At 43.7% G+C, this 23,583-nt stretch overlaps 1 protein-coding gene across 1 annotated transcript in view; it reads right to left on the bottom strand.

The window, feature by feature from the left end:
- DOCK2 (dedicator of cytokinesis 2) overlaps positions 1 to 23,583 on the bottom strand; it is a 407,888-nt gene that overhangs the window by 357,578 nt on the left and 26,727 nt on the right. The window contains exons 3-9 of the mRNA XM_030829968.3: positions 19,056 to 19,096; positions 17,921 to 17,976; positions 17,336 to 17,432; positions 14,654 to 14,802; positions 9,150 to 9,285; positions 6,399 to 6,553; positions 2,342 to 2,423 (exon numbers count right to left, since the gene is read on the bottom strand). Coding sequence (XP_030685828.1) covers positions 2,342 to 2,423; positions 6,399 to 6,553; positions 9,150 to 9,285; positions 14,654 to 14,802; positions 17,336 to 17,432; positions 17,921 to 17,976; positions 19,056 to 19,096 — 716 coding nt within the window. The remainder of the gene's footprint in view (positions 1 to 2,341; positions 2,424 to 6,398; positions 6,554 to 9,149; positions 9,286 to 14,653; positions 14,803 to 17,335; positions 17,433 to 17,920; positions 17,977 to 19,055; positions 19,097 to 23,583) is intronic.

Below are 23,583 nucleotides of genomic sequence, written 5' to 3'. Positions count from 1 at the left end.
GAACTGTGAGAAAATACATTTCTATTGTTTAAGCCACTCTGTCTATGGTACTTTGTAATGACAGCCCTAGCAAATTAATACACTAGGTAACTATTTAAGATTCCTAGGTAAGTCCATTTTCCACTCCTCTTCTCTGAAAAAATTTCACTTGCTCAAAAGAAGACACGAGACCTTTAAGAGCTTCCTCATCAGAGGCCCTTGGTACTAGAGAAGCTTATTGCTATGAGAGCAAAGTAAAAATGCTTGAACACAGGTCATTCTCTGGAGAGTGTATAAACAGGCAATCTCAGAACTAGGCTTCAGTCTGCGGTGTCTCCCGATCATTCTCACTCGGGCCTCACAAAACTCAGACGTTTGGGGCAGCTGAGACACGAAACTTAAAACACGCGCTACCTGATTTAGTCATTCATCAGTGTTCCTTTTACTGTTCAGTCTTGTCCCCCACGTGTTAGCAGCAACCCCCAAACTGGGCAAAGTCTTAGGAAACCTCGCGGTATGTGCGCTTTCCTCTTACAGGGCCACGGAGGGTGAACGCTCATAAAGCAGACGGAAGGGAAACGCCACCATCAGCCCAAGCCACGTGCCAGCTTCTTGGGCTCTGCCTCCAAGGAGGAGACTAGGAAGAGCTGACATCCGGAGACAGGAGAAAGGAGGCCAGCAAGGCATGTGCCTGCCGAGTCGTATCTCATATCGAAAACATCACCTCGATGCCCAACTGAAAGTAATTCCCAGTCAAACGCCATCACATCACCCTGTTTTAATTATCTGCATGGCATGGATTGCCTTCTGAGATCTCTCTTATTTATTCATTTAATTATTTTCTGAATTCCCCCCATCACACCCTGAGGGCAGGAGCCTATCAGCTTACTCACTGCTGTATCCCCAGACACAGCACAGAGCTTACACACAGTAGGTGCTCACTGGGTAGCACTTGAATCAATAAAAGATGCTAGAGCACCGTGACGTTCCTTGTCTGAAATGAAGATTCCCATCATTTCAAGAGAAGGAAGTGTCAACCCATTAAACCAGTCAACCAAGGCTCTCAAGTTCGTTTGCTGTGTGAAGAAGAGGTGGTGGCACAGGCAGAATTCCGCAAAGGCAGGACCACATTCTCATCATTATTGAGTGACACAAATTTACTGATGACCTTTCCTGCACGTTTACATCATGAATTGGTTCTCTGCAAAATGAACCACTGATTGATTCCCCGTCCCTCTCCCTCTTGTGAAACATCTGTCTCTTGGTTTAATCAGGAAGCCCCGTGGGACTCTCCTATTTATCAAGAAAATAAATAGGCTCCTCCTTCTAACTAATAATAGACAAACGGCACCGAGGCACATTTATATATGCCAAGAAAACTTTGTCTAAGCAATTAGGATCTATGATCTTATTCCATGCCTCTAGCCCATTTTTCAGGAAATAACGAACAAAATAAATCAGCTGCACTCCAATCTAATTGTAACATAAGACATAGAACTTAATGGCCTGTAACTGGAAAATTATTGTGGAGCAAGGTAGGTTAATCCAGCATGTCGGTCACTCTGTAATGCCCAAACCCCTCCCTCGCTCCTCCTCTGTAATCTCTCTTGCTAACACAGGTGACACAGTGAAAAATCTCATAAATGCTCTTCTCCCCAGAGGTGCTTGCAGAAAACACCAATATCCTCAGATATCTTAAGATCATACTCTGAACACCACTCGGTGAAAACAGAAGAGAGGGGTTTCTGCTGGAAATGATAACTCTTATCTCCTTCTTTCCACTGCTTCTCCTTTCTAGAACTAAAAAGCCAGTTCACTCTCAGAAATAAATCATCCAAATAGCAATTGATTTCAACATTTCTCTGTTACGTCTTGCCTGGTGAGTATTGGTATTTAGAAGGATGATCCCAGGGAATCGTAAGATCTTTAGTCATCTATGACTTAATTATGTTCAGAATGTCTAATTTACCAAGGCAGTCAATGTTCTAGGAAGGCCTTTTTTAATCTGATGTATTTTGGAAAGGTTTCTAGATGGTCTGAACCAAAGTCAGGAACTCAAGTTAACCATGAATCAACCAGAAAATCAGAGTAGCTGCTGTACCTAGTCCACCTAGACATTACTGCTGGAAGAGGCTTGTGCTTGTTCACACAGTGCTCTGCACTGGGTACACACGAGTAAGATAGGGAGCGAGGAAGAGAGAGCAAGGAGGAGATCCATCTTCCCAATAGCTTCCTTTTACAGAAAGCCCAGAACACAGCTCTGCACCAAGGCCACGCTCCCTCCTGAGCGCCTGACCGGCCCCATCTCCAAGATCATGTCCGTGAGTATGGGATGTGGTACAAGAGGACAGTGCACACCTACCGTGAAGACCACCTTCAGGTTGTTGAGCATCTCAATCTCCTTTGGGAAGCCCCTGCTGCCCCATCGCACCAGGTAGTTCTCGCTGTGGGAAGAGGGGTGGCAACCCATTACTGCTAGGGGTCTCAATATTCATAAGGTAAAAATATTCACCAAGCCTCTGCTATGAGCCCAACACCAAGCTGGCAACTGGGGACATGGGAGTGTCTGAGACAGGCTCTCCATGTCTGTCCCTCCCTCCAGGAGATCACAGTCCCGTCAGGGAGACAGACGTTAGACAGGCAGGGGTAAGGAATTACTAACACTTGGTACTCACAACCTCTTTCCCTCCGCCATCTAGTAAGCAAATTCTAACCCAGCTATCTAATATTTTTGAAGAGCAGCAGCATTCTCTGTAGAGGTGATAAAGAGTGGCAGAAGTGAGAGGGAAAGGATTTTTGTACGTTTTGCTGGGCATTAAGAATGTATTTGTCCTTTCCACCCTATTCCCCTTTCAAGATTGAGTAAAGATCTGCATTATTTTAAATTATCCATTAGATGTCGGACCGTTTCCTTGAAGGAATGTCACACTGTGTTGGACCATAGAGGGCCTTAGCCATTATCTGAGATACACTTAAGTAATGATTTAAATGCAGTCGTGGCAACTATTTATATGCAATCATGCTACAAAAAAAAAGTTCAGGATGTTGTGAGAATGTATTATCAGAAGAACCATGCCTAGGCTGGGTGGTTAGGGAAGTCTTTGCTGAGGATGTGACATGTAAATAAAGTTGGTCAGGAAAAAGAGAGTGGGAAAGGGAAATGTTTCAGGCAAAGCAAACATGTGTGCAAAGGCCCTGAGACAGGACGGAGTTTGATGCACCTAAAAGACAGATCCAAGGGGAAAATGGTAAGAGAAAAATTAGAAAGATGGGCCAGCCCATGTAGGCTTTACAGGCCATTCAAGGATTCTGACTTGATCCTGATAGTAATGAGAACCCACTGACAGGTTTTATGAAGGGCAGTCACACAGTTCTGACATCTGATCATTCATCAATACACATCTTCTAGCAATCATACACACAACCCTGTGTGGTTCATACTAGTCAGTCTAGCTGCATCGACAAGATCAGGAAACCTAGCATTCTTTAACTTAGGAGAAGCTTGGTAGAGTCTGCTGAGTTGAGTCATTCAGTTTTCCATGCCATCCAGGAGCATATAGTTGCTTCTAAATAAATGCCCGTTATCTTGAATCAGGATACAAACAAAATAAAACTCAAAAACCAAGTCAGCCCAAAAAAGGCATAATAAGAGAATTCAGCAAAGTGCCTTCTTTTTAGAGGTTTGTTCTCTCTGATGCCTTGTTTTTTTCTCTCCACTCACCCCTAGAAGACTATTAAGAGCAGTCTGAGCAAGGTTCAAGGGGGAAATAGAACTTACAACAAAAAGAAAACTGTCCCAGATTAACCAATGGTTAAAATTTAATCAAGTTAAATGTACTTTTTTTTTTTTAGTAAGATCTAAAATTTTTAGTGGAATTTTCAGCAAAATAACCAAGAAGTCTCCAAGGCTCCATCCCCCCCCCCCAAATTGTTTTAATTATTTTCCATTGGTTATTTCTGGACTGTCATAGTGAAATACCTGGGTATTTCCCAGGACCTTTAATCACATGTGGCATGTCCAGTAGAGAACTAGCCTGCTAGGTCTAAACTCTAGGCACCAGCAATTTTCTTCTAGGGGAAAGAGAATCATAAATCAGAAAAGCAATTAGAGGGCTGAGCTGGCCCCATCCATCTTTGCCCAGGAAGACCTGGGTGGTAAATCTGAAGGCCTACTGGCACCCAGACAGGTAAGACCTCTTCCACATGACACCCTCCTCAGGGGAAGAGGGAGAACCATTCCAACTCTTTCTTGAGCTCCTTTTGGAAATTAGCCTTGCCACTGGCCTGATGCCTGAACTGCTTTCTTTTTCATACTACCAAAATTTATCTTAACTTTCCCAAACCAAATCTCTGCAGGCTCCATTGGAATCGGACCATCGTACATCCCAATACTGAAAGGTTGGTCCCAGCCAAATTCTCCCCAGCTCACATCTGGGCCACACTGAGGATGCCCTAACTTGCCTGTGGCTCACTGTATGCACACACTGGCTAGGGAAGGCAGGAATGGAGAAATTTGGTTTCTTAGGGAGAGAACAGCTACCCAGAGTCAGACCGACTTGGGGGAGTGCTTCCACATTCCCCTGCCCCTTTCCTGTATCATGCCTCTTCTCTTCTTTGTTTTCTACTTTTTTTTTATCCTTGGGGCGGGGGAGGGAGCAGGGTTCTGCCCCTTTGTCCCCTTCCTCCTCAGCCCTCACTCTCCCGAGGGCTTCCCTGTGTCTCTGGCACTCTCAGAGGCATCACTCAGGCATGCCCCATCGAGCGCATCATTCGGTGTGGCGCATCGGGGAACAGAGCTGCCACCTCACTGATCCACTGCCTCCCTCCACAGGGCTGGTTCAGGCCATCCATCACTTAGATGAGCCAGCAGGCCAGGCACCCTTGTCAATTCAGCCATGAGGAATCTTTGTGTTTTCTGAGAGGCAGGGAGTGCTTTTGGGATCTTTGTCACAGGTGCCTTGGAGCAGCTGACAGGGAACAGCAAGGGGCCTATGACACGCAGACCATCTCAAAGTGGGTTCTAAGGGAGCAGGTACACTTGTTCACAGTGTCTGCTGAGGCCTAGCCAGATGAGCTGGGCTCATTCTTTAAATTAGGGATTTAAGTTTGCTCTATAGAATAGCTTTCCACCGCAACAGTGCTAAGACCCTGGTGAGAACCACTGAGGATATTTGATACAACTCTTTCCTTGGTGACAGACTAAAACTGGAAACTAGCTTATCTTCGGAGTCAGATGGACTTGGGTGAACAGCTCAGTTCCGCCATTTATAAATATATGTGCCTTTGAGCAAGTCACCTGACCTCTCTGAGCCTCATTTTCTCACCCAAATCACAGGGTAATGACGATTATGTGAGATCATATACAGACCTCAGTTCCGTCTTCTTAGATGGACAGCCCCTCTATGTTTACTAAATGTCTCCATGAGAGCCATTATTTTCTAAAGTGAATTTTATAATTCAGTAGGAACTATATGTTATCTCCTTTAATCATCAACACAACCAAGGTAAGAAGATATCATTTTCTCCATAGAAGCAGAAGGATCATGCTCCAGCTCCACTGTACTGCGTTAACTGGGATCTCAAATACAGGACCACGTGTTGGCTCAGAACCCCACTGGAGGGGACAGGCAGTGGTCACCTGGGAGGAAGGATGGACTGAGCCATAAGCAGACGACAGGGCTGGTCGTGGGGGCCAGAAGTACATCAAAGTCTTTCCTCTGGAGATTCCCAAACGTGTTTTCCCTTCTTCGAGCTGAGGTACCTGGAAGTTCCCTTACTTTTTCCATTTCCAAGAACAATTAATTAAGGTAGTAACAATGATAACCACTGCCACTTGGAGCACCATGTGCCAGGCCCTGTGCTTCCTGTGCTTTTACTTATTAAAGTCTAACTAAAAGAAATGACCCCGTGAGGTTGACATCTACATTTTGCAAATGGGAAACTCAGGCTTAAGAAAGATTAACAACGTGCCCAAGGTTAAGAAAGAGTAAATGGTGGGGGCACGATGTGAACCCACACAGATTCCAGAGCCCACACTCTTAGCCTGCTACTGCCATTGAGGACAGGGCGTTTTCACTATTCATTTCTTAACTCTCCTTTTAAAATAGGTATTTTTATTCTATTCAGTGCTACCTGTCTGAATCTTGTTATTTCTGGTTGTTTTCCAGTAATCAAAGAACTGTTTACAAAACCCTACGGTGTAACCATAACCCTACTCTGGGGAAAAAAAAAAGTGGTGAAAGTAACATTTCCACCTGACTCCCACACCCTAAAAGAAGTTATTTCCACATTCTCAGCTAGACTGTTTCTCTACTGGGTGGGAATTTCTCCACAAGTGATGGCGGAAGGAAAAGGCACTCTGAGCTCTGCCAACTCCAACCTCCCGAATACAGAGAAGTCAGGCAATGTTGAACACTTACCTTATGACCATTTGCTTGTTGGGGTCATAGAGGGACATGAAAAGCTCAGCGTCTTCCCCAATTCTGCACACAAAGTTTCTCACAAAGACATAGAGGCTGTGGGTAGGGGATGAGGAGATCCGGGAATACATTCCATAATCAGGCTGATCTTTTGACTGAGAGGTGGAAGGAAAAGGGAGGAAAATGGAGAAAATTAGCCCAGCACCACTTAGAACAACAGAAAGATGGCCCTGAATATTAAGAATCATGTAAGTTTCAAGCCTAAAGATTTCAGCATTATATCCAGGCCTTCCACCAAAAGTTCCTGTTGTCTGAACCAAGTCACTTTGACTCTCTTGGCCTTGATCCTGGGAAATATCACAAATGACCCAGACTTCCACATAAAGTTTAGTGTCATAAAAAGCACAAACTATAAAAGAAAAAAAATGCTTAAACAGACTTTATCAAAACTGAAAATTTTGCTTTTTGAAAGACACATTTAAGAAACTGAAAGTCCAGGTACACACCGGGAGAAAATTTATTTGCAAAACATGTATCTGATAAAGAATTTGTATCCAGAATATACAAAGAATTCTTACAACTCAATGTCAAGAAAATCAACCCAATGAAAATGGGCAAGGTATCTGAACAGACACTTCACAAAAAAAAGATACAAATGGTAAATTAGGCCAGAAAGCACATGAAGAGATGCTCAAAATCACTAGTCATTCAGGGACATTCAAAACAACAGTGAGATACCACTACACAACCACTAGAATGGCTAAAGTTAAAAGACTGACAATATCAAGTGCTAACAAGAATGTAGAGGAACTGGCACTCCCATAGATTGCTGATGGGAATGCAAAATTGTACAGGCCTTTTGGGAAATAGTATGTTGGTACCTGAAAAAGTTAAATATGTACTTATCATATGCTCCAACGATTATTATCCAGAAAGAATAAAATCATATGCCCACACAAAGATTTATATGAAAATGTTCATAGTGTTATTAGTTATAATAGCCCTGAATTAGAAACAACCCACATATTCAACAACTGATCAATGATATATACCATTGGCAACTGGTCAATGGTATAGCAACTCAGCAATGAAAAGGAAAAAACATTAATACATACAACAACACGAACTTCAAAAATAGCATGCTGAGTAAAAGAAGTCAAACACAAAAACCATATGGGACTTCCCTGGTGGTGCAGCAGTTAAGAATCACCTGCCAATGCAGGGGATGCAGGTTCAAGCCCTGGTCCAGGAATAACCCACATGCCACAGAGCAACTAAGCCCGTGCACCACAACTACTGAGCCCACGTGTCACAACTACTGAAGCCCACGCACCTAGAGCCCGTGCTCCACAACAAGAGAAGCCACCGCAATGGGAAGCCCGCACACCCCATCGAAGAATAGCCCCCACTCGCCGGAAATAGAGAAAGCCCACATGCAGCAACGAAGACCCAATACAGCGAAAAATAAAAAATATATATTAAATAAATAAATAAATTTATAAAAAAAGACATGATTCCATTTTTATTAAATTCTAGAAAAGACAAAATATAGTCACAAAAGGGGTTGCCTGGGGCTTGGGACTGGGGAAGGGGGTTGACTGCAAAGGAACTCAAAGAAACTTTTAGGATCATGGAGCTATTCTATACCTTGATTGCGGTAGAGTCTGCCCAACACTATGTATTAATAAGATCCATTAGACTGTAATTTTAAATGAATTAATTTTATTGTATGAAAATTGTATCTCAGTAGAGCTAAAAATAAAGTTGCTTTCAAACAATACACAGTGGATAAAATACTTTTTAAAAATATAAATCAGATTATGTTAACCTTGTAAAGATTGTTTCCTTGGAATCTTTTATTGGCTTCTTACCACAGCTGGAATAATATTTTAGCTCTTCCCTATGACCGTTAGGTCCTATGAGAACTGGCTCCTGCTACCTACCTCTCCAAAGCATTGCCTTCACTCTTCCACTGTTCATTATGGCCCATCCATACTGACCTTCCTACTCCTTGAACATTCAAAACTCAGTCCTATCTCGGGGCCTTTGCACTTGCTGATCCCCCTGCACTGAACATCTTGTCCCCAGATCTTCCCAGGCCTGCTGCCTTCACATTATACAAGTGTCATCTCAGACGTCCCTCCTGGGAGGGGCCTTTCCTGATGGTACCTTTTAAAATAGCTCCTGATTCACTCCGATTCACATAACACTAATTGATTGCCTTTTAGAAACTTATCGCCATCTGGATTTACATTTTTAACATTTCTTCTTTTTTCCTCTCTGGAATATAAAAGGTCCGTGAGAACAGGAAACTTGCCTGGCATTAAACCACCTGGGGGCTGGTTGTGGAATGAATCAAGATACAAGTACAAAAACACAATAGGGGCTTCCCCGGTGGCACAGTGGTTGAGAGTCCCCCTGCCGATGCAGGGGACACGGGTTCGTGCCTCGGTCCGGGAAGATCCCACATGCCGCGGAGCGGCTGGGCCCGTGAGCCATGGCCACTGGACCTGTGCGTCCAGAGCCTGTGCTCCGCAACAGGACAGGCCACAGCAGTGAGAGGCCCGCGTACCCAAAAAAAAAAAAAAAAAAAAAAAAACACAATAAAATGCATGTGGTTACTGATGATCTCAGGTCATAGGACAGATGTCCCTTTGAATAATATACAGTCTGGTTAATGAGCTTATTATTTTAAGCTTATGACGTGCTAAAGCCTGCTTCGCTTGGCCAAGCCTAGTTCACAAAGCTCACCATCTCTTCCTTGATACGCTCTGTGATTTTATCAGTCGCTTCTTCGTGTGCATGGAACAAGCTGATGACACTGGTATTATCAGGGTCCAAGATATTTCCATCTTCATCTCTGACAATCAGATCAAGCTCAAGGATTCTGAAAAGCAAAAATGTGAGATGATAAATCAAGGGAGGTTGAAGCCTGTAGAATGTTGGTGAGAAGTTTCTACCAGAAAGCTCACCTGATTTCTAAGGATCATAGGCTCCCATAGCACAGCTCTATACAGACAGCCTTGCACACAGCTGGGAGTCACACTGATATAGCTCAGCCTTTCTGGGAGGTACTGTGGTAGTGTGTACTAAGAAAATTTTAATGTGTATTTCCTGTGATACTGAACTTAGAAAAACAATGAACAAGGATGTGTGTTGCATCAGCAAAGTGTTGAAAAAAACTAAAATGTCAGTCAAAGGGGGAATGACAAACTGTCATCTGTAATGGAATTCTATGTAGTTGGGTTTTAAAAATATGATATAGTTTTGATATGTTTAATGATATGTATTAGTGAAGAAAAAAATCAAGCATGGAAAGATGCATACAGTGTGTTTTAAGTAAAAAACAAGCAAACAAAGAAACCAAGGCAGGTATGTTACCTGGGTGCATGTACAGAGAGAAAGATATGGACAAAATGCACCAAACTACCAACCTGCGTGCCTGTGAGGAGAGGCAGGGCACTGGGACTAGGAGGGGTGGAGGGGCCAAGGGAGAATTTTGCCTTATCTCTATTTAATGTTTATATAACATAACATAATATAGTATGATATATAATACATATGCAGAGAAGGTATTCATGTATCGCTTATTCAATGGTACCTTGAAAATAGTCGTTGGGGGAGAAATCTCACATATATCCATTGTTACCCACAGTGTGCTCTTTAGCTCTGTGACTTCCAGGTCACAAGATTTTCCCTGTTTGGTATTGATTTGTTTCAACTGCATCTGCCATTCTGATTGGCATCAATGATACTAGTAACAGCAAAATAGTCACACAGCACTTGCGATAAGCGGTACCTTAAATTCTTCACACATATTAAGGCATTTAACTCTTGTAACAACGCTGTGAGGGAAGTACTATTAATACCTGCATTTTACAGATGAAGAAAAGACTGAGGATAATTTACTCCAGGTCACATAGCTAGTAAAAAGTAATATGGCATCCTAGTCTGCACTCTTAACCTTTATGGTATACTTTCAAGATAGGAGGCTCTTAGAGGCAGCACTGGGTTTGTGGACAGGGGTTATGTTTGCACAGGTCCTAACCTGAAGCTGCTTTTGCATCTGATGTTGACATGGAGGACCTCAGTTGTCCATACAAAGAGGGGAGGGGGCGGTGGGCTGATGGAGACTCTGAGAGGAACAACGGTGGTCCTGCTTAGGCACCACTACCGCCAAGCACCAGACAGGGTCAGGGCAGCAAGGACAGATGAAGGAGACTACGTTTTCATCTCTTATTTGTCAACTGGATTAAGAGGCACATCTCTCATGTCATCCAAATGCAAACAGAAGGGAGCCAAAGTTCACCCATTTGTCCACATTCATTAGGAAATTAACTTCCAACTAGATATGACTCATAATGTTGCACAGCCATGCTGCTGAACGGGCAATGCTAAGGGGGAAGAAATGTATTCAACTAATGCTGAGCAGAGGCTCTCACGACCTGGGAAAAGACGAAGCACCGCCAATACGTAATTTAATGCCGACATCTCTCTAGCTCCTTTCTCTTCGAAATTTATCAAAGTGGATTCGGTTCTAAAATGTATGAATAAAACATTCTCCCGGGTCCAGCTGTCTTGAGATTTGAAGGAATCATTTGAGGGTTCCTCACTCCTTGGATACCAAAGAGCTTGTCCATTACCAGTTTCATTTGAAACTTGGAAGCTTTAGTAGACAAGGGGCAGGATTGATGGGATTCCCATGACCCAAGATCAGGAGAGGCTTCTTCCCAATAGGACAGCAAACCATTCATTTTGGAGAACTGAGCATTTTGACAGTTTCTCCTTAGAAGGTAGCCCCACTGCTCTCTCTGTTCAAGAAAGTGATAAAATGAACCCAAGACGAGGGCAGGGGAGGAAGTCCTCACTGTATGCCTTTTTCAAAAAAATAAAAATTTTTAAGGTGAAGAAAACAGAAATGGCTTTTTCTGTGGCTCCCCATCGCTCTCTGGACAAATCTGAACTTTTCCACCTGGTACTCATGCCCTCGAGATTCCAGCCCCTGTCTACCTTCCTGTCCATATTCATGCTCATCTCTCAGCTCCTCTCAACTTCTCTCTCTCTCTTTCTCTAAATTTCTTCACCTAATAATTCCTGCCAGTGTTGTGTGATGCAGGTCAGGTGTCTCACCCTGCCCTGTCTCCTCCCACCCTCTTGTTCACGCTTCCTCCTCTCATGAAACGCGTGACTTCTTACTCAACTGTCTGCTTACTTCTCTTTCTCTTACTAATCCTCATAGTCCACAGGAGGCAGTAGAATGCAGTGGTTAAGTGCTTGAACTCTGGAGCCAAGCTACCTGGTTCAAATTCCAGTGCATCTTGGGCAAAATGACCTAATCAGCCTGTGAGCCTCCATTTCCTCATCTAAGAAATAGGGATGATAATAGTACCTGCCTCACAGAGTTGTTGCGAGACTTAACCGAGTTAATGCATGGAAAGTGCTTAAAACTGTACCTGGCAGACAGTAAGCACTCAGAAAGTTATTATTAGTTCTCTTTGCTTGCCTTTTGTTGTTGTTGTTGCATAGAGAGGCTGTATTTTGTAAATGTCTGTGTCTTGAGGGCCTCTCGGGTGCTCGACAAAAGTTTGATGGCTGAAGGAAGGAATGGAATTTCTGGGGGAAGAAGTAGGCTGATTCTGACCAGTCCTCCAAGACTCAGAGTCCTGCTTCCCTGACTCTCACAGCCTGAGGCTGATGGTCCTCATGCTGTTCCTGACACTCTGACCTGAAATCTGGCCTTCTGGTTTTCAGGAAGCTGCCTATCCCATATCAGAGCTCTGAACCCCCAAGACACCAGGCCTATATTAATTTAAGGTGCACAAATCTCTCTCACTTCCAGCTGAAGTCATCAGGGAAGTGAAGCAAGAAACAAGGGGCCCCTTAGCTCAGGGCCTCTGTCTCCGAGGATGTCTCTCACTTCCCCAAAGGCAACTGACTGAAACTGAAAGCACGGTGCTGATCCAGGCGATGCTGTAGAGGGAGGCTGATTTAGGGAGGATCCTCTTTCTCCTTTCACCACCATTCACCTACTGCATGCAGATCCTATGCCCAGCACATAGAAATGAATCTGCCTTAGAGGAGCTACCAAAACAGCATGGGAGACAGGCCAGTAAGGAGGTAATTACTGGTCAGGGTGCTAAGGGCCTGCAAGAGTGCCTAACCCAGCCAGGGTGGGTGGAGGAAAATCAGGGAAGGCTTCCTAAGAGTGGTGACCATTTTTTCCATCCTTGGTCCTTATTGTCAGAAGCCCCCATGAGGAAACATCTGAAGGTCACAGACGCCATTACTGCGAAGCAGCAAAACGTCCTCAATTCCCACGTCCCAGCTGCAACCATGCTTAGCTAAAGATATCACTGTACCAATGGCAGCAACAGCTGCAGAGCAAACCCTTCCTGTCACTTTGGGATGATGAGCAGGATAAGCAGATTTGGACTCGCCTGCCAGCTGCCAGCAGGGGAACCAGCAGAGGGATCGTGCTCCTGGGATGGGAATCAGCCATAAGTTGGACCCATTGGCTTTCCTCTTTGGATCATCTTCTTAGTGCGTGTGACAAAGGCAAGGAAGCCTGGCTGCTGGGAAAATTTCTTTTTTTATTCCCACTTAATAGGCTCTTTCCATTTCCCACTCAGGCCCTATGTTCCAGGCTTCTGATCCACTTTGCAGTCTTCTGAACATGCTATGTTTTCTCATGCACTCTCAGCCTCCCTTTTTTTAAAAACCTACTTAACACTTCTTTATCTTTCAAAATTTAACTGTGGTCACCTCCTCCAGGAAGCTTTGGAAAGTGCTTAAAACTGTACCTGGAAGTACAGGAAGCTTTCCTTGACTTCCTCCAGGAAGTCTTTCCTTGACTTCCTTCTCCAAATTGAATTAAGAATGCTCTTGCCTCCTAAGCCATCAAAGTTACAATACATATCAATAGTTTACTTGTAGCTCACTCTTAACTGGACTGTGGTCCCTTAGTGTACAGGAACTTTTATTTCTGTGGCCTCAAAAACCCTAGCAGGAAATCAGGCCAATCATAAGCGCTTAATACATGTTTGTTGCTGGGATGAATAAACAAGTAAGTAGGATGTTTGGAGAGCACTCACATAATCAGGACGGGGAGGGCCTTTACAGTTCGCAAATGTTATCCAACTAGTATATAATGGTGAGGCCCAGGGGCTCTAGAGTCAGATTGCCTGGTCTAAATTCTGGTTCTGCCATTTACTAGCTATGTGACTTTGGACCTGTTAGTTAACCTCTTTAAGAGCCTCAGCTTCTTCATCTGAAAAAATGAGGATACTAAAACTGCATGCCTCATAGAGTTGTTATAAAAATTAATAGTAGTGCAGTGGTTAAGAATCCAACTGCCAGTACAGGTGACACGGGTTTGAGTGCTGGTCCGGGAAGATCTCACATGCCGCGGAGCAACTAAGCCCGTGCACCACAACTACTGAGCCGGCGCTCTAGAGCCCGCGAGTCACAGCTACTGAGACCCGTGCGCCTGGAGCCTGTGCTCCACAATAAGAGAAGCCACCGCAATGAGAAGCCTGCACACCGCGACAAACCACAACTAGAGAAAGCCACGCACAGCAACAAAGACCCAACACAGCCAAAAAATAAATAAAAATTAAAAAAAAAATAAGACAATGGATGTGAAACACAAAGCTAAAGACTGGTGCATGATAAGCTTGGATTAGGTGTTAGTGTTAGTTATAATGTTATTTTCATTACTATTATTATTAGTGCATTGTCCTGCCTCAAAAAATTGTTTCACACTCTCCTTAACTTCACAGCATTCAAACTAACCAATTTCTGCTTCTTTCCCTTTGAGGAAATGCTTTTGTAACTGTGCATATGAGTTAGCTGATGGCATGTGGCTTAGATTAATGTAGGACGAGGAAGGGACATTAAGTCTCACATTGGGATTTAAGAGAGAGCTTTGTAAATGCAGGAATAAAATGACAACTAAGCCGAAAGTGAACCAGCATGACTGTGCTCCCCAGCCCCTTGGAAGTAGGTTAAATGAGTGTCCTGAATCTCTAGCTGGCTAATAACCACTGGACAAGCAAGCCTCTCTCCGCTTGCATGTCCCTGGGTCCCACGAGGGTGATAGCAAAGGCACACAAGCACGGTCGTTGGTAACAGCCTTCTCCCAAAGAGAAAGGGGCAAACTCGCATCTAAAAATGAAACTTAGCTTCTCATAGGGAGAAAGGGAAGAAGTGGGGTGGGTGGGGAAAGAAAACATCTTTTTGGAGGAAAGAGACGTTACTTGTTGCCATAGTCAATTCTGGACGTGACTTTCTGCTTCAGTTCCTTCAGCTCGTCCTTGGGCAAAGTTCCTGAGAGGAGCTGTGACCGCCAGTCCATCAGGTCGTACATCATGGACTGCACCTGTTGGAACCGCTCCTTTCTGCTGGCCTAGGAGCAGAAACAGGAAACAATCGCAGTCACCTGCACCGAAGGTCTTGGGCCTCCATCTGGCAAACTGGGCCAAAGGCAAGCATGCATGTTCAGGGGCCATGGCTCGAGTGCCTCTCTTGGCCCCTACCCAGCTGTGAAGGGATTGGGTGGTGGTCTGAGTCATTGACATGTTTCCTCCCCCAGGGCCACAGGGGTTTCTCAAAAGCAAAAGTAATAATCCCAATCACTTCCTGGTTTAAAAAAAGAGGGGTTATTTCTGACTCTTATCCAAGAAGTTACATGTTGAATAGGAATGCCAAGAACATCTGCTGCAATGCAGGTCTCAGAGACCAGGCCCTTTAAGGCTGAGAACCAGGGCCACTGCTCTGGTGCAGAAGGCCTGTTTCTAGGGCAGTGTTCCCCCAAGTGTAACATGCATACAACCCAAGGGACATGAGATGGTTTTGGTGGTACAAAGACACGTATTAGGGACCCATATGGTGATTCTCCTCTAGTCTCTTCCCATCCTTCTGTTTAAGGGCAAGAGAAAGTTGCAGTTTCATGGCAACATGACTTTAACCACTCTCTCACATTTGTTAATTTCTTTTTTTTTTTTTTTAACAAAAAGAGAGAGAAGTTCTTTGGCTCCGAGCTTTTGACAGGTACTACTCGATGACATTGTTTTGTTTTCGTGTATTTATCTGAATAATGTTCTAACTGTGCCAAGAGCTTTTGACTGTGCATTTGGGAAGCACATGTGAAGTGATAAAGGTATATATACCTATCGGGTCTTTCTCCCCAGTTTCTGGCACAGAGCTCTTAAAATGCTTGGAATTTTCTAAGTGATAGATGTGTCTTTTCTTATTCACAACGAGCCTGTTTTGACCAGACCTGAGTCTGTGCTAATGAGATGAGTCCTAGAGAGCTTCAAGAATGGGGGCTGGCTGTCAGAGGAACCAACCATGTGGTTAGAGGGTTGGAACTTCCAGCTCCAACCCCCAACCTCCAGGGAGGTTAGAAGGGTTGGAACTTGATTCAATCATTTAATCATGCCTATGTAATGAAATGCGGATAAAAACTCTTGAACAACGAGGTTCTAGTAGCTTCCCAGAAGGTAAACATATTGATGTGCTGGGAGGGTGGCACGCCTTCCCTGGGGAAGGCATGGAAACTCTGTGCCCATCGCTACCCCAGTACCTTCCTCTGTGTCTCTCTTCCATTGGCTGTTCCTGAGTTGTATCCTTTATAATAAAACTGTAAAAGTAGTACTTTCCTGAGTTTTATGAGTTGTTCTATGGACACACGGAACCTGAGGTGAGGTTGGAGGGGTGTTGTGGGAGTCCCCAAATTTGTACCAAGTTGGACAGATGTGTGGGGAGCCTGGGACCTGGGACTTGCAACTGGCATCTGAAGAGAGGGCAGTCGTGTAGAACTGAGCCCTTAAACTCTGGGGAGTCAGTGTTAGAACTGAATTGAATTGAATTATAGGGCATCCAGTTGGTGTTGGAGAGTTGGAGGATTGTTGGAATGACACAGCATGTTGTAAAGTTCCTTATGTAAGTCATTTAAGTTTACTAAAAAGGGAGACAACTTAGGTTTTAAGTAAATACTTCATGGGTGGTACGCAGATATGGTAAGAATCATGAAACTGGAGGTTTAAGGATCACTTTACTAGGGTAAAGGGCACGATGGACTTGCAATTCAAAGATTTCTTAAGGAAAATGCCAAGCTTCCACGACGCCTGTGTATGTGATGTGTAAAAGGGGTGGTAGAAATAAATAATAAATCACTTTAGCCTCAAGTCTGCTGTTTGCCCCCTAAACTGTCCTAACAACCTTTGGGAAACTTATAGAATGGTAACTGAATATGCCTATTACCATATATGATGAAATATCCACATGGGAGTCAACATTTATGACCATAAAATGTGACTCCACAAACAGAGCGTGTGCAACAGCAGGTGCACACGATGCTGTAGCAAATATGCAGTAAGCTTTGGTTGACATTTTCACTCTCAGTTTAATGGTTTTCTTAGCTGCTCACTTTCATTAGTTTTAGAAACATCAAAGGAGGATTTTAAATTAGATTTACTTCAATACAGGGAAAACGCGTATAAAACACCCTCTTTGTTTTCCAGGGTCAAAGCTCCCTCATAGATCTGAGGACAACAGTCATTAGTTAAATATACGAGAACAGTATTTCTCAACGTGTTATTGGCAGACCACCAAATCAAAATCTCTAAGTTTATTAAAATGCAGAGCCCCATTGAAGGAAGCTGTATTTTTAATAGCTCTCGAGGTGATTCTTAAGCATACTCAAGTTTGATGACTTTTTCAGTAGTTTAAAAAAAACAGAAGGATCACACCAGATGCCCATTCACTATGGCTCTGTCACTAGCTCGCTGTATGGCTTTGAGAAAGTCACCTAACTTCTCTGGGCCTTGATAGCCTCATACTGTTTGCTATACTATGTCAAGGCTAAGTTCCATATTTGAACCAAGCCAAAAACTGCAAGAAGCTTCTATCCCAGGGAGCAGGGTTTTGAGTCTTACCACGTAGAGCTGTTTCCAGATGCTGCCCCATTCCCAAAGTGTCGTTGTCACTTCTTGTGCCAGAGGAATTTCTGCAGGAATAATGTTCTCGATATTTCTATTTACGGTGGGAGAGAAAATGGTGTGAAATTGAGACCCAGGTGCTAACAAGATAAGATGCTGGCAAATTTGCATTAAGCTACAGCTGCTGAGAGGGGCCTTCCTGGCAGGAGACTAAACCGCCTCTAATGTCTACACCAATTACATTATGCAGATGCAAGGGACTTCCTTTTTAATGTCTCCTTCATTGGGTGGGCCCTCCAAGCTCATTATTCAGGAGTAATCTACTTTAATTCAGTTCAAAGGCAGCTGCCAGTGAAAAGTATGATTCTCCAGGTTTACTAATACCCCCTCAGAATCAGATGTGAACACGAATCAATCTGCATTGGGTCTCCCATCCAGTGAGGGAAAGAAGATAAACACAGCACAAGGAAGGCGGATCGGCTGAGCATCCTTCACATCTGCCCAGTCAGGTTTTCAGAGCAGACAGGACAGCGACATCCACGAACCACTGGAGGGTCTAGTGTGGGGAAGGAGGGCAAATACCTTTTTTTCTCCACTGTCACTTCTTTGATGTGGATAAAGGATTTAGGAAAAATGCCCTGTTGGGGATAAGATAAGACAAGGTGAGATAGCATGACCTGTCCCTACAGAAAAAAACTGACCCCAGGTCTTCATGATTTTTCCAAAAGCTGCTAGCTGGTAAAAACCTCAAACTTTACAGGAATAATCTCAGTCCAAGAGAACAAGTGGTAGGTGCCAAATCTACTCTTTCAGGTCTGGTTCCTCTCCAGTTCTTTATCAGTTGTTCAGGATCCCACAGTAGCCCTCGATTCCAAAGGATGCTCCAACCCCATTGCGGACACTCACCCTATCAGATGGGCAAGGCTGGAGTGCCTGAAAGACTCACTCTAAGGGAGAATAGCGTTCTGCCTCTCGCCTCTCCTGCCCGGGACAGCAGCCACCCTTCACAGTCAGGAAAGGTCAGGTCCTGAGGCAACAGTGTCCCTGGTTGCATATGGGTTGCTTTGATTTGAGATCTCTTTCTCTCTGGATTTATTTTATTGTTCATGATGGAGGAAGGAAAAAGCATCTATTATTTCCTTGCTCTATAAGCTTAGCTCCGTTAAGAGAAGTTGATCAACTACTTGGAAATTCCTTCATAAATTCAGCCAGCGTGTACACTGGGGACATCCGGTCACTGCGCTAGACACTGTGAGATGTAGAGAGATGAGCAAAGCAGGCGCTTGCTCCCATGGAGATGGCGGTGTGCTGTGGGGCTGGGGCAGGGGAACTCCCTGAGGGCGGAGACTGGACCTGTCCCTTCTGAGTCATGTTGCACACATAGGTGAGGAAATGATGAATGCCCCAAGCAATGCTAAAGAAAGGCAGTAGGAGATAAATTTCAGATAAAAAATGCACAATTCCACAGGACTCGAAAAATCATATGTGACTGGCATATTAGGAAAAGTTTCAGGGAGAAGAGAGCTCTGGAGGTTGACCTTAAAGAATGAGTGAAAGGGGAAGGCACTGAGGCACAGCGAGGAAATCACAGGACACAAGGAGGGAGGAATGGAATCAGTCTGCAGAGGAGCAACAGTGGGAGATGAGTGCCCAGGGGGCTGGCAGGGTCATGTACAGACATCCAATATTGTCCCAAATAAAAACAAATTGACCTCACCTGCAACATTTTGTGCTTTAGAAGGTATCCCCTATACCAGTCTGCAAAGAGAAAACAAAGAAACAGGTTTTTCATCTACTCGTACAAGTTCCTTGCTGGGTTTTGTTGTTGCTGTTTGTTTTTCACTGGCAAAGAAACTATTGAGAAGTGCTCAGGTACAGATCAAAGCCCTAGGATTCAACAGTTTCTTGAATTAGTTGCCAACATCTCCAAAAAGCATCCACAAATACAGGGATTTCACATAAAAATGCAAATTTCATCCTTCTTTTGAAAGAACAGGAGGCCCAGAGATGGTGGCCAGTGCTCCCGCATGGTTGCAGTTGGCTAGTGGTGAGAAGCAGCTGGTCCCATCAGACAAAGCAGGCGCCTCCAACTCACCAGCCTCTACCTAGCCCCTCACTTATTTCCATTAACTGCCTGGGTCCTTCCTGTGTTCATATGCATGTTTTCAACCTCTGCCTTAGGGACAAAGAAAGGCTGAGAATGTCTGAGGGAGTTTGGCGAACATCCTAAAATAATGGCCGCAGTGCTAACAGCAGCAAATTGTGTCTAAAATGTGACTTGCAGAAGTTAGTCATTACAAAACAGATAAGTTCAGGGATGGGTAAAATGACAGGAATTTTAAGAGATTCTTCCCTTTGCAGGAATATCAAAAATGACTCAATTAATAGAGATCCAAATTATACACAGTTCTCGGACAAAATGAACCTCAGTATAGCAAGTATTGATGACTATAATGAGCCTACTGGCCTTTGAAATGATTCAAGCACAGCCAAGTAGTGGCATTTGTCATCTCTGTAAATAAAAAGCGTCTGTCAGGCGCCTCATTAGCAAACCCTCATTACTGGGCTGACAGATTGTTGTCGAAATATGTTCTCAACAGACATACGTGCAAGCTCCAAAACAAACAACTTAAAATGCAAAGTCACCCCTCCCAGTCATGAGCCAGCTTGAGGCTCAGGTCATAAAGAAAGTTCTAAAGCAACAGGGGCCCAAAGTGGTTCCTATTCTGAAAGACAGAAGGGTAGAGGAAGGAGAGAAGGAGAAAAGGAAGGAGAGAGAAAGGAAGGAATGGAGGCTGGAGAGAAAGAATCTCAGGTTTGGAATAAAAAAACGTTCTAAGCACTCTTCATATATGAAGCCTTTTAATCTTCATAACAACCACATGAGGTGGGAAATTCAATTATCCCATTTTACAGAAGAGTGGCCCACCTGAGGCACAGAGAAATTGAGTAACTTGACCACAGTTACACAGCTAGTAAGTAACAGTGCCAGGATCTGAACGTAAACAGCCATCATACTGTGCTTCCTGTCTAATAGAAGAAGGAGCATGGTATTTGCCTAATATTTCCATTCTCCCAACATCTGAATCCCCAAAACTACAACCCCACTAAGTACTTCCAGTGGTGGAAAACTTTCTACTTCATGAAGAACATATTCTATTTTCACACTCCTCTAATAATTTTCCCTATAACTATCTGTAATAATTAACTGTGAACAATAATGCTTATATTATATTAATTATAGTGCTTGCTGTGTGCCAGGAACTCTGGTAAAGTTTTTTATTTTGTTTTTTTCAAATTATAAATTAATCTTCACAATGATTCTATAAAGTAGGTACTATTATTGCCTCAATTCTGCAAATGAAAATAGAGAGGCACAGAGAGATTAAGCAACTTGCTCATGGTCACACAGCTAGTGAGTAATGCAGTTAAGACCTAAACCCAAGCATCTGACTCTGGAGGTGACACTCTAGTACTGCACTAGAACAACCTCCTTTATTTGCAGTTCTTTCCCATTCAACAAACAAGATATGAGAGCATCTCTGTAACATTACTAGCTACCATTAATTGATCAGGGGATCTTAATGCACACGAAGCTATATGCTAAGTGTTGTACATGTATTCTCTCATTCAGTGCTCATATCCATACTGTGAGCTAAGTAATATTCCCATTCTGTAGATGAAGAAATTGAGATTCAAGTCAGTTGAGGTACTGGGCCAAATCACATGCCAGGGTTCAAGGGCAAGTCTGTGTGGCTTCAAAGCCAGCCCTCAAAGCTGTTCCACCACATTGTCCCCCATGCGATGAGCACAAATACAGATAACGTTCTCTTAAAGCACAGAGACAGTTAAGGGTTTCTTGGCTGCAGTGACCTGAATCCACCTTATTGGCCAAGGCCACCAAAATCCACCAGATAGTAGGAAAACAACCAAGGGACCACTAGTATGCCCACATCTGGCTCTCCACGACAGGGGCTCCATCTGGGACCCTTGAATTCCAGTGACATTGCCCTCTCTCACCCTTGAGAATCAGTGACTTGCCACCCCTTGTCGGTATCCTGATTTGCAAAACTTCAACTCACTCCTGAGCAAGAAATCGACTGACGCTTACCGCCTACCGTCAGCATATACATTCTGGCTCCCAGATTTAAGTTCAACAAACACTGACTGTGCACCTACTGTGTACATGACATTGGGCTAGGTGCTCTCAGAAATAGATCCCCAGTGATCCTTGACGAGACAGGCTTACCACCATCTCCACTTGCTGGATGATGAGAAAGCATCCACTGCATCAGAGCTGTCCTTAGGACTTTTTCTGATATCCCCAACCCTGCCGAATCACTGATCTCTATGACCCCTGATGTCCACTCCCTAGTCTGGTCACTGGCCAGTTATATCTGGCTGTACTCCAAGACCTGACTGGGCAGATAACAATAGTTGGCACACATAGCAAAATCCATGATCAAAACCAGGCTCAGGGTAACACAGCATTTACCACACCCCAGGACGCATCCCCTGGCTTAATGCCCTTTCAGTTAAGTAATAGAAAAGGCTTTTTTTGTCTAACCCTATCCATGAAAACTTTATAAACAGAAAACTCACAAAGTGCATCCTGGGGAATATGAGGAAAGGAAATTTTTTTTTACCATTCTTATGGAAAATGATAAACTCCAACTGTCCTCCTTTCCCACATTCCAAATATCAAAATGAAATGTACCTAAATTCTCTAATCACCCAGGAGTTGCGTGGGGAGGGGAAAAAGGAGGAGAGGTTAAAAGCATCCCAGAACATCAAACAAGAATCCACATCCTAGAAATCCAGTCCTCTCTCTGCCCTCTCCGGGCAACGTGATCTTTGGTCATGTCACTTAAGCCTCAGTGTTTTCACCTGTCAAATAAGGACAATAACAGCTACCATACACGGCTGTTGCACAAACTATTGTTTAAACAGAATTATGAAGGTGAACACATCTGGTAAAGGTACAAAACCTTAGACTGGAAGAAGACATACCAATTTCAGGATGAGTGTTACCTGAAGAATGGACAAAAAGACAAGAATGCAGTAGGAGAGGGGTAAACAGGGGATCTCGGTTGCACCTAAAATGTTTATTTCTTTAAAAATATATGTATGAACTAAACAAGGAAAAATGTTAATATCTATTTGAGTGGTGTGTGCCTGGGTGTATTTCACTTTCCTATTTGATTGAAATATCTAATAACATTAAGAAGAATGTAACAGAAGCCAGTATCAATCAGTGGTTAAGGGTATGAGCTCTGGAATCAAAGTCTGGATTTGAATGAAGATCTGCACTTCTGCATGATCTTAGACAAGTTAGTGCACTTCTCTAAGCCTTAGTTTCCTTATTTGTAAAATGTGAACAATAATAGTGCCCGTCTCATAGGCTTAAATTAGATAAGCAATTCAGAGTTTGTACAGTGCCTGGCATATGGTAAGTGTTAAAAAAATTACTAAATACCATATGTCAGTTAAAAATCCATAATCATCATCATCATCATTAACCAGAGAAACTTAGGCATATTTTCTATTTTATTTCCAGAACCTACAGAATTTGAATATTGTTTTTTGTTTTTGTGGTACGTAGGCCTCTCACTGCTGTGGCCTCTCCCGTTGTGGAGCACAGGCTCCAGATGCGCAGGCTCAGCGGCCATGGCTCACGGGCCTAGCCGCACCACGGCATGTGGGATCTTCCCGGACCGGGTCACGAACCCGTGTCGCCTGCATCGGCAGGCGGACTGTCAACCACCGCGCCACCAGGGAAGCCCTGTTTTTTGTTTTTTTGTGGGTTTTTTTTTTTTGTGTGTGAAGTCATTTCAACATATTCCCATAACAACAAAGTAAATGAAACATGCTTCAAATTCAACATAATGGAAGTTTACTGACGTTTTAGCCTCACCCACAAGCAAAAGGGAAGAAAAACTTCACTTACCAACTCCCTACAATGAAACAGCCTTACTTAAGAAAATGGAGTCCCTTTCATACCAACCTGTTTCTAGAGCAGATCTAAACAAAGGACCATCTCCCTGCAAAGTGGCACTTTAAAAAAATATCCTCTTAAGTGCACATAATGTCCCCCACCCACCACCCCACCGTGCCCTAAAAGCAAAGGACTCAGATGGGTCAGGATCACTCTCGGTGGAGTTGTCAGTAGGAAGAGGTGGCATGGCTCTGGGTGTACCCCACTCAGCAAGTGGGAGATTCGGAACTCTTCACGCAGAGCTCTTTGC

Source organism: Globicephala melas, chromosome 3, assembly GCF_963455315.2.
Source record: "Globicephala melas chromosome 3, mGloMel1.2, whole genome shotgun sequence".
Taxonomy (NCBI): domain Eukaryota; kingdom Metazoa; phylum Chordata; class Mammalia; order Artiodactyla; family Delphinidae; genus Globicephala; species Globicephala melas.
This window is presented reverse-complemented; position numbering and strand designations above follow the sequence as displayed.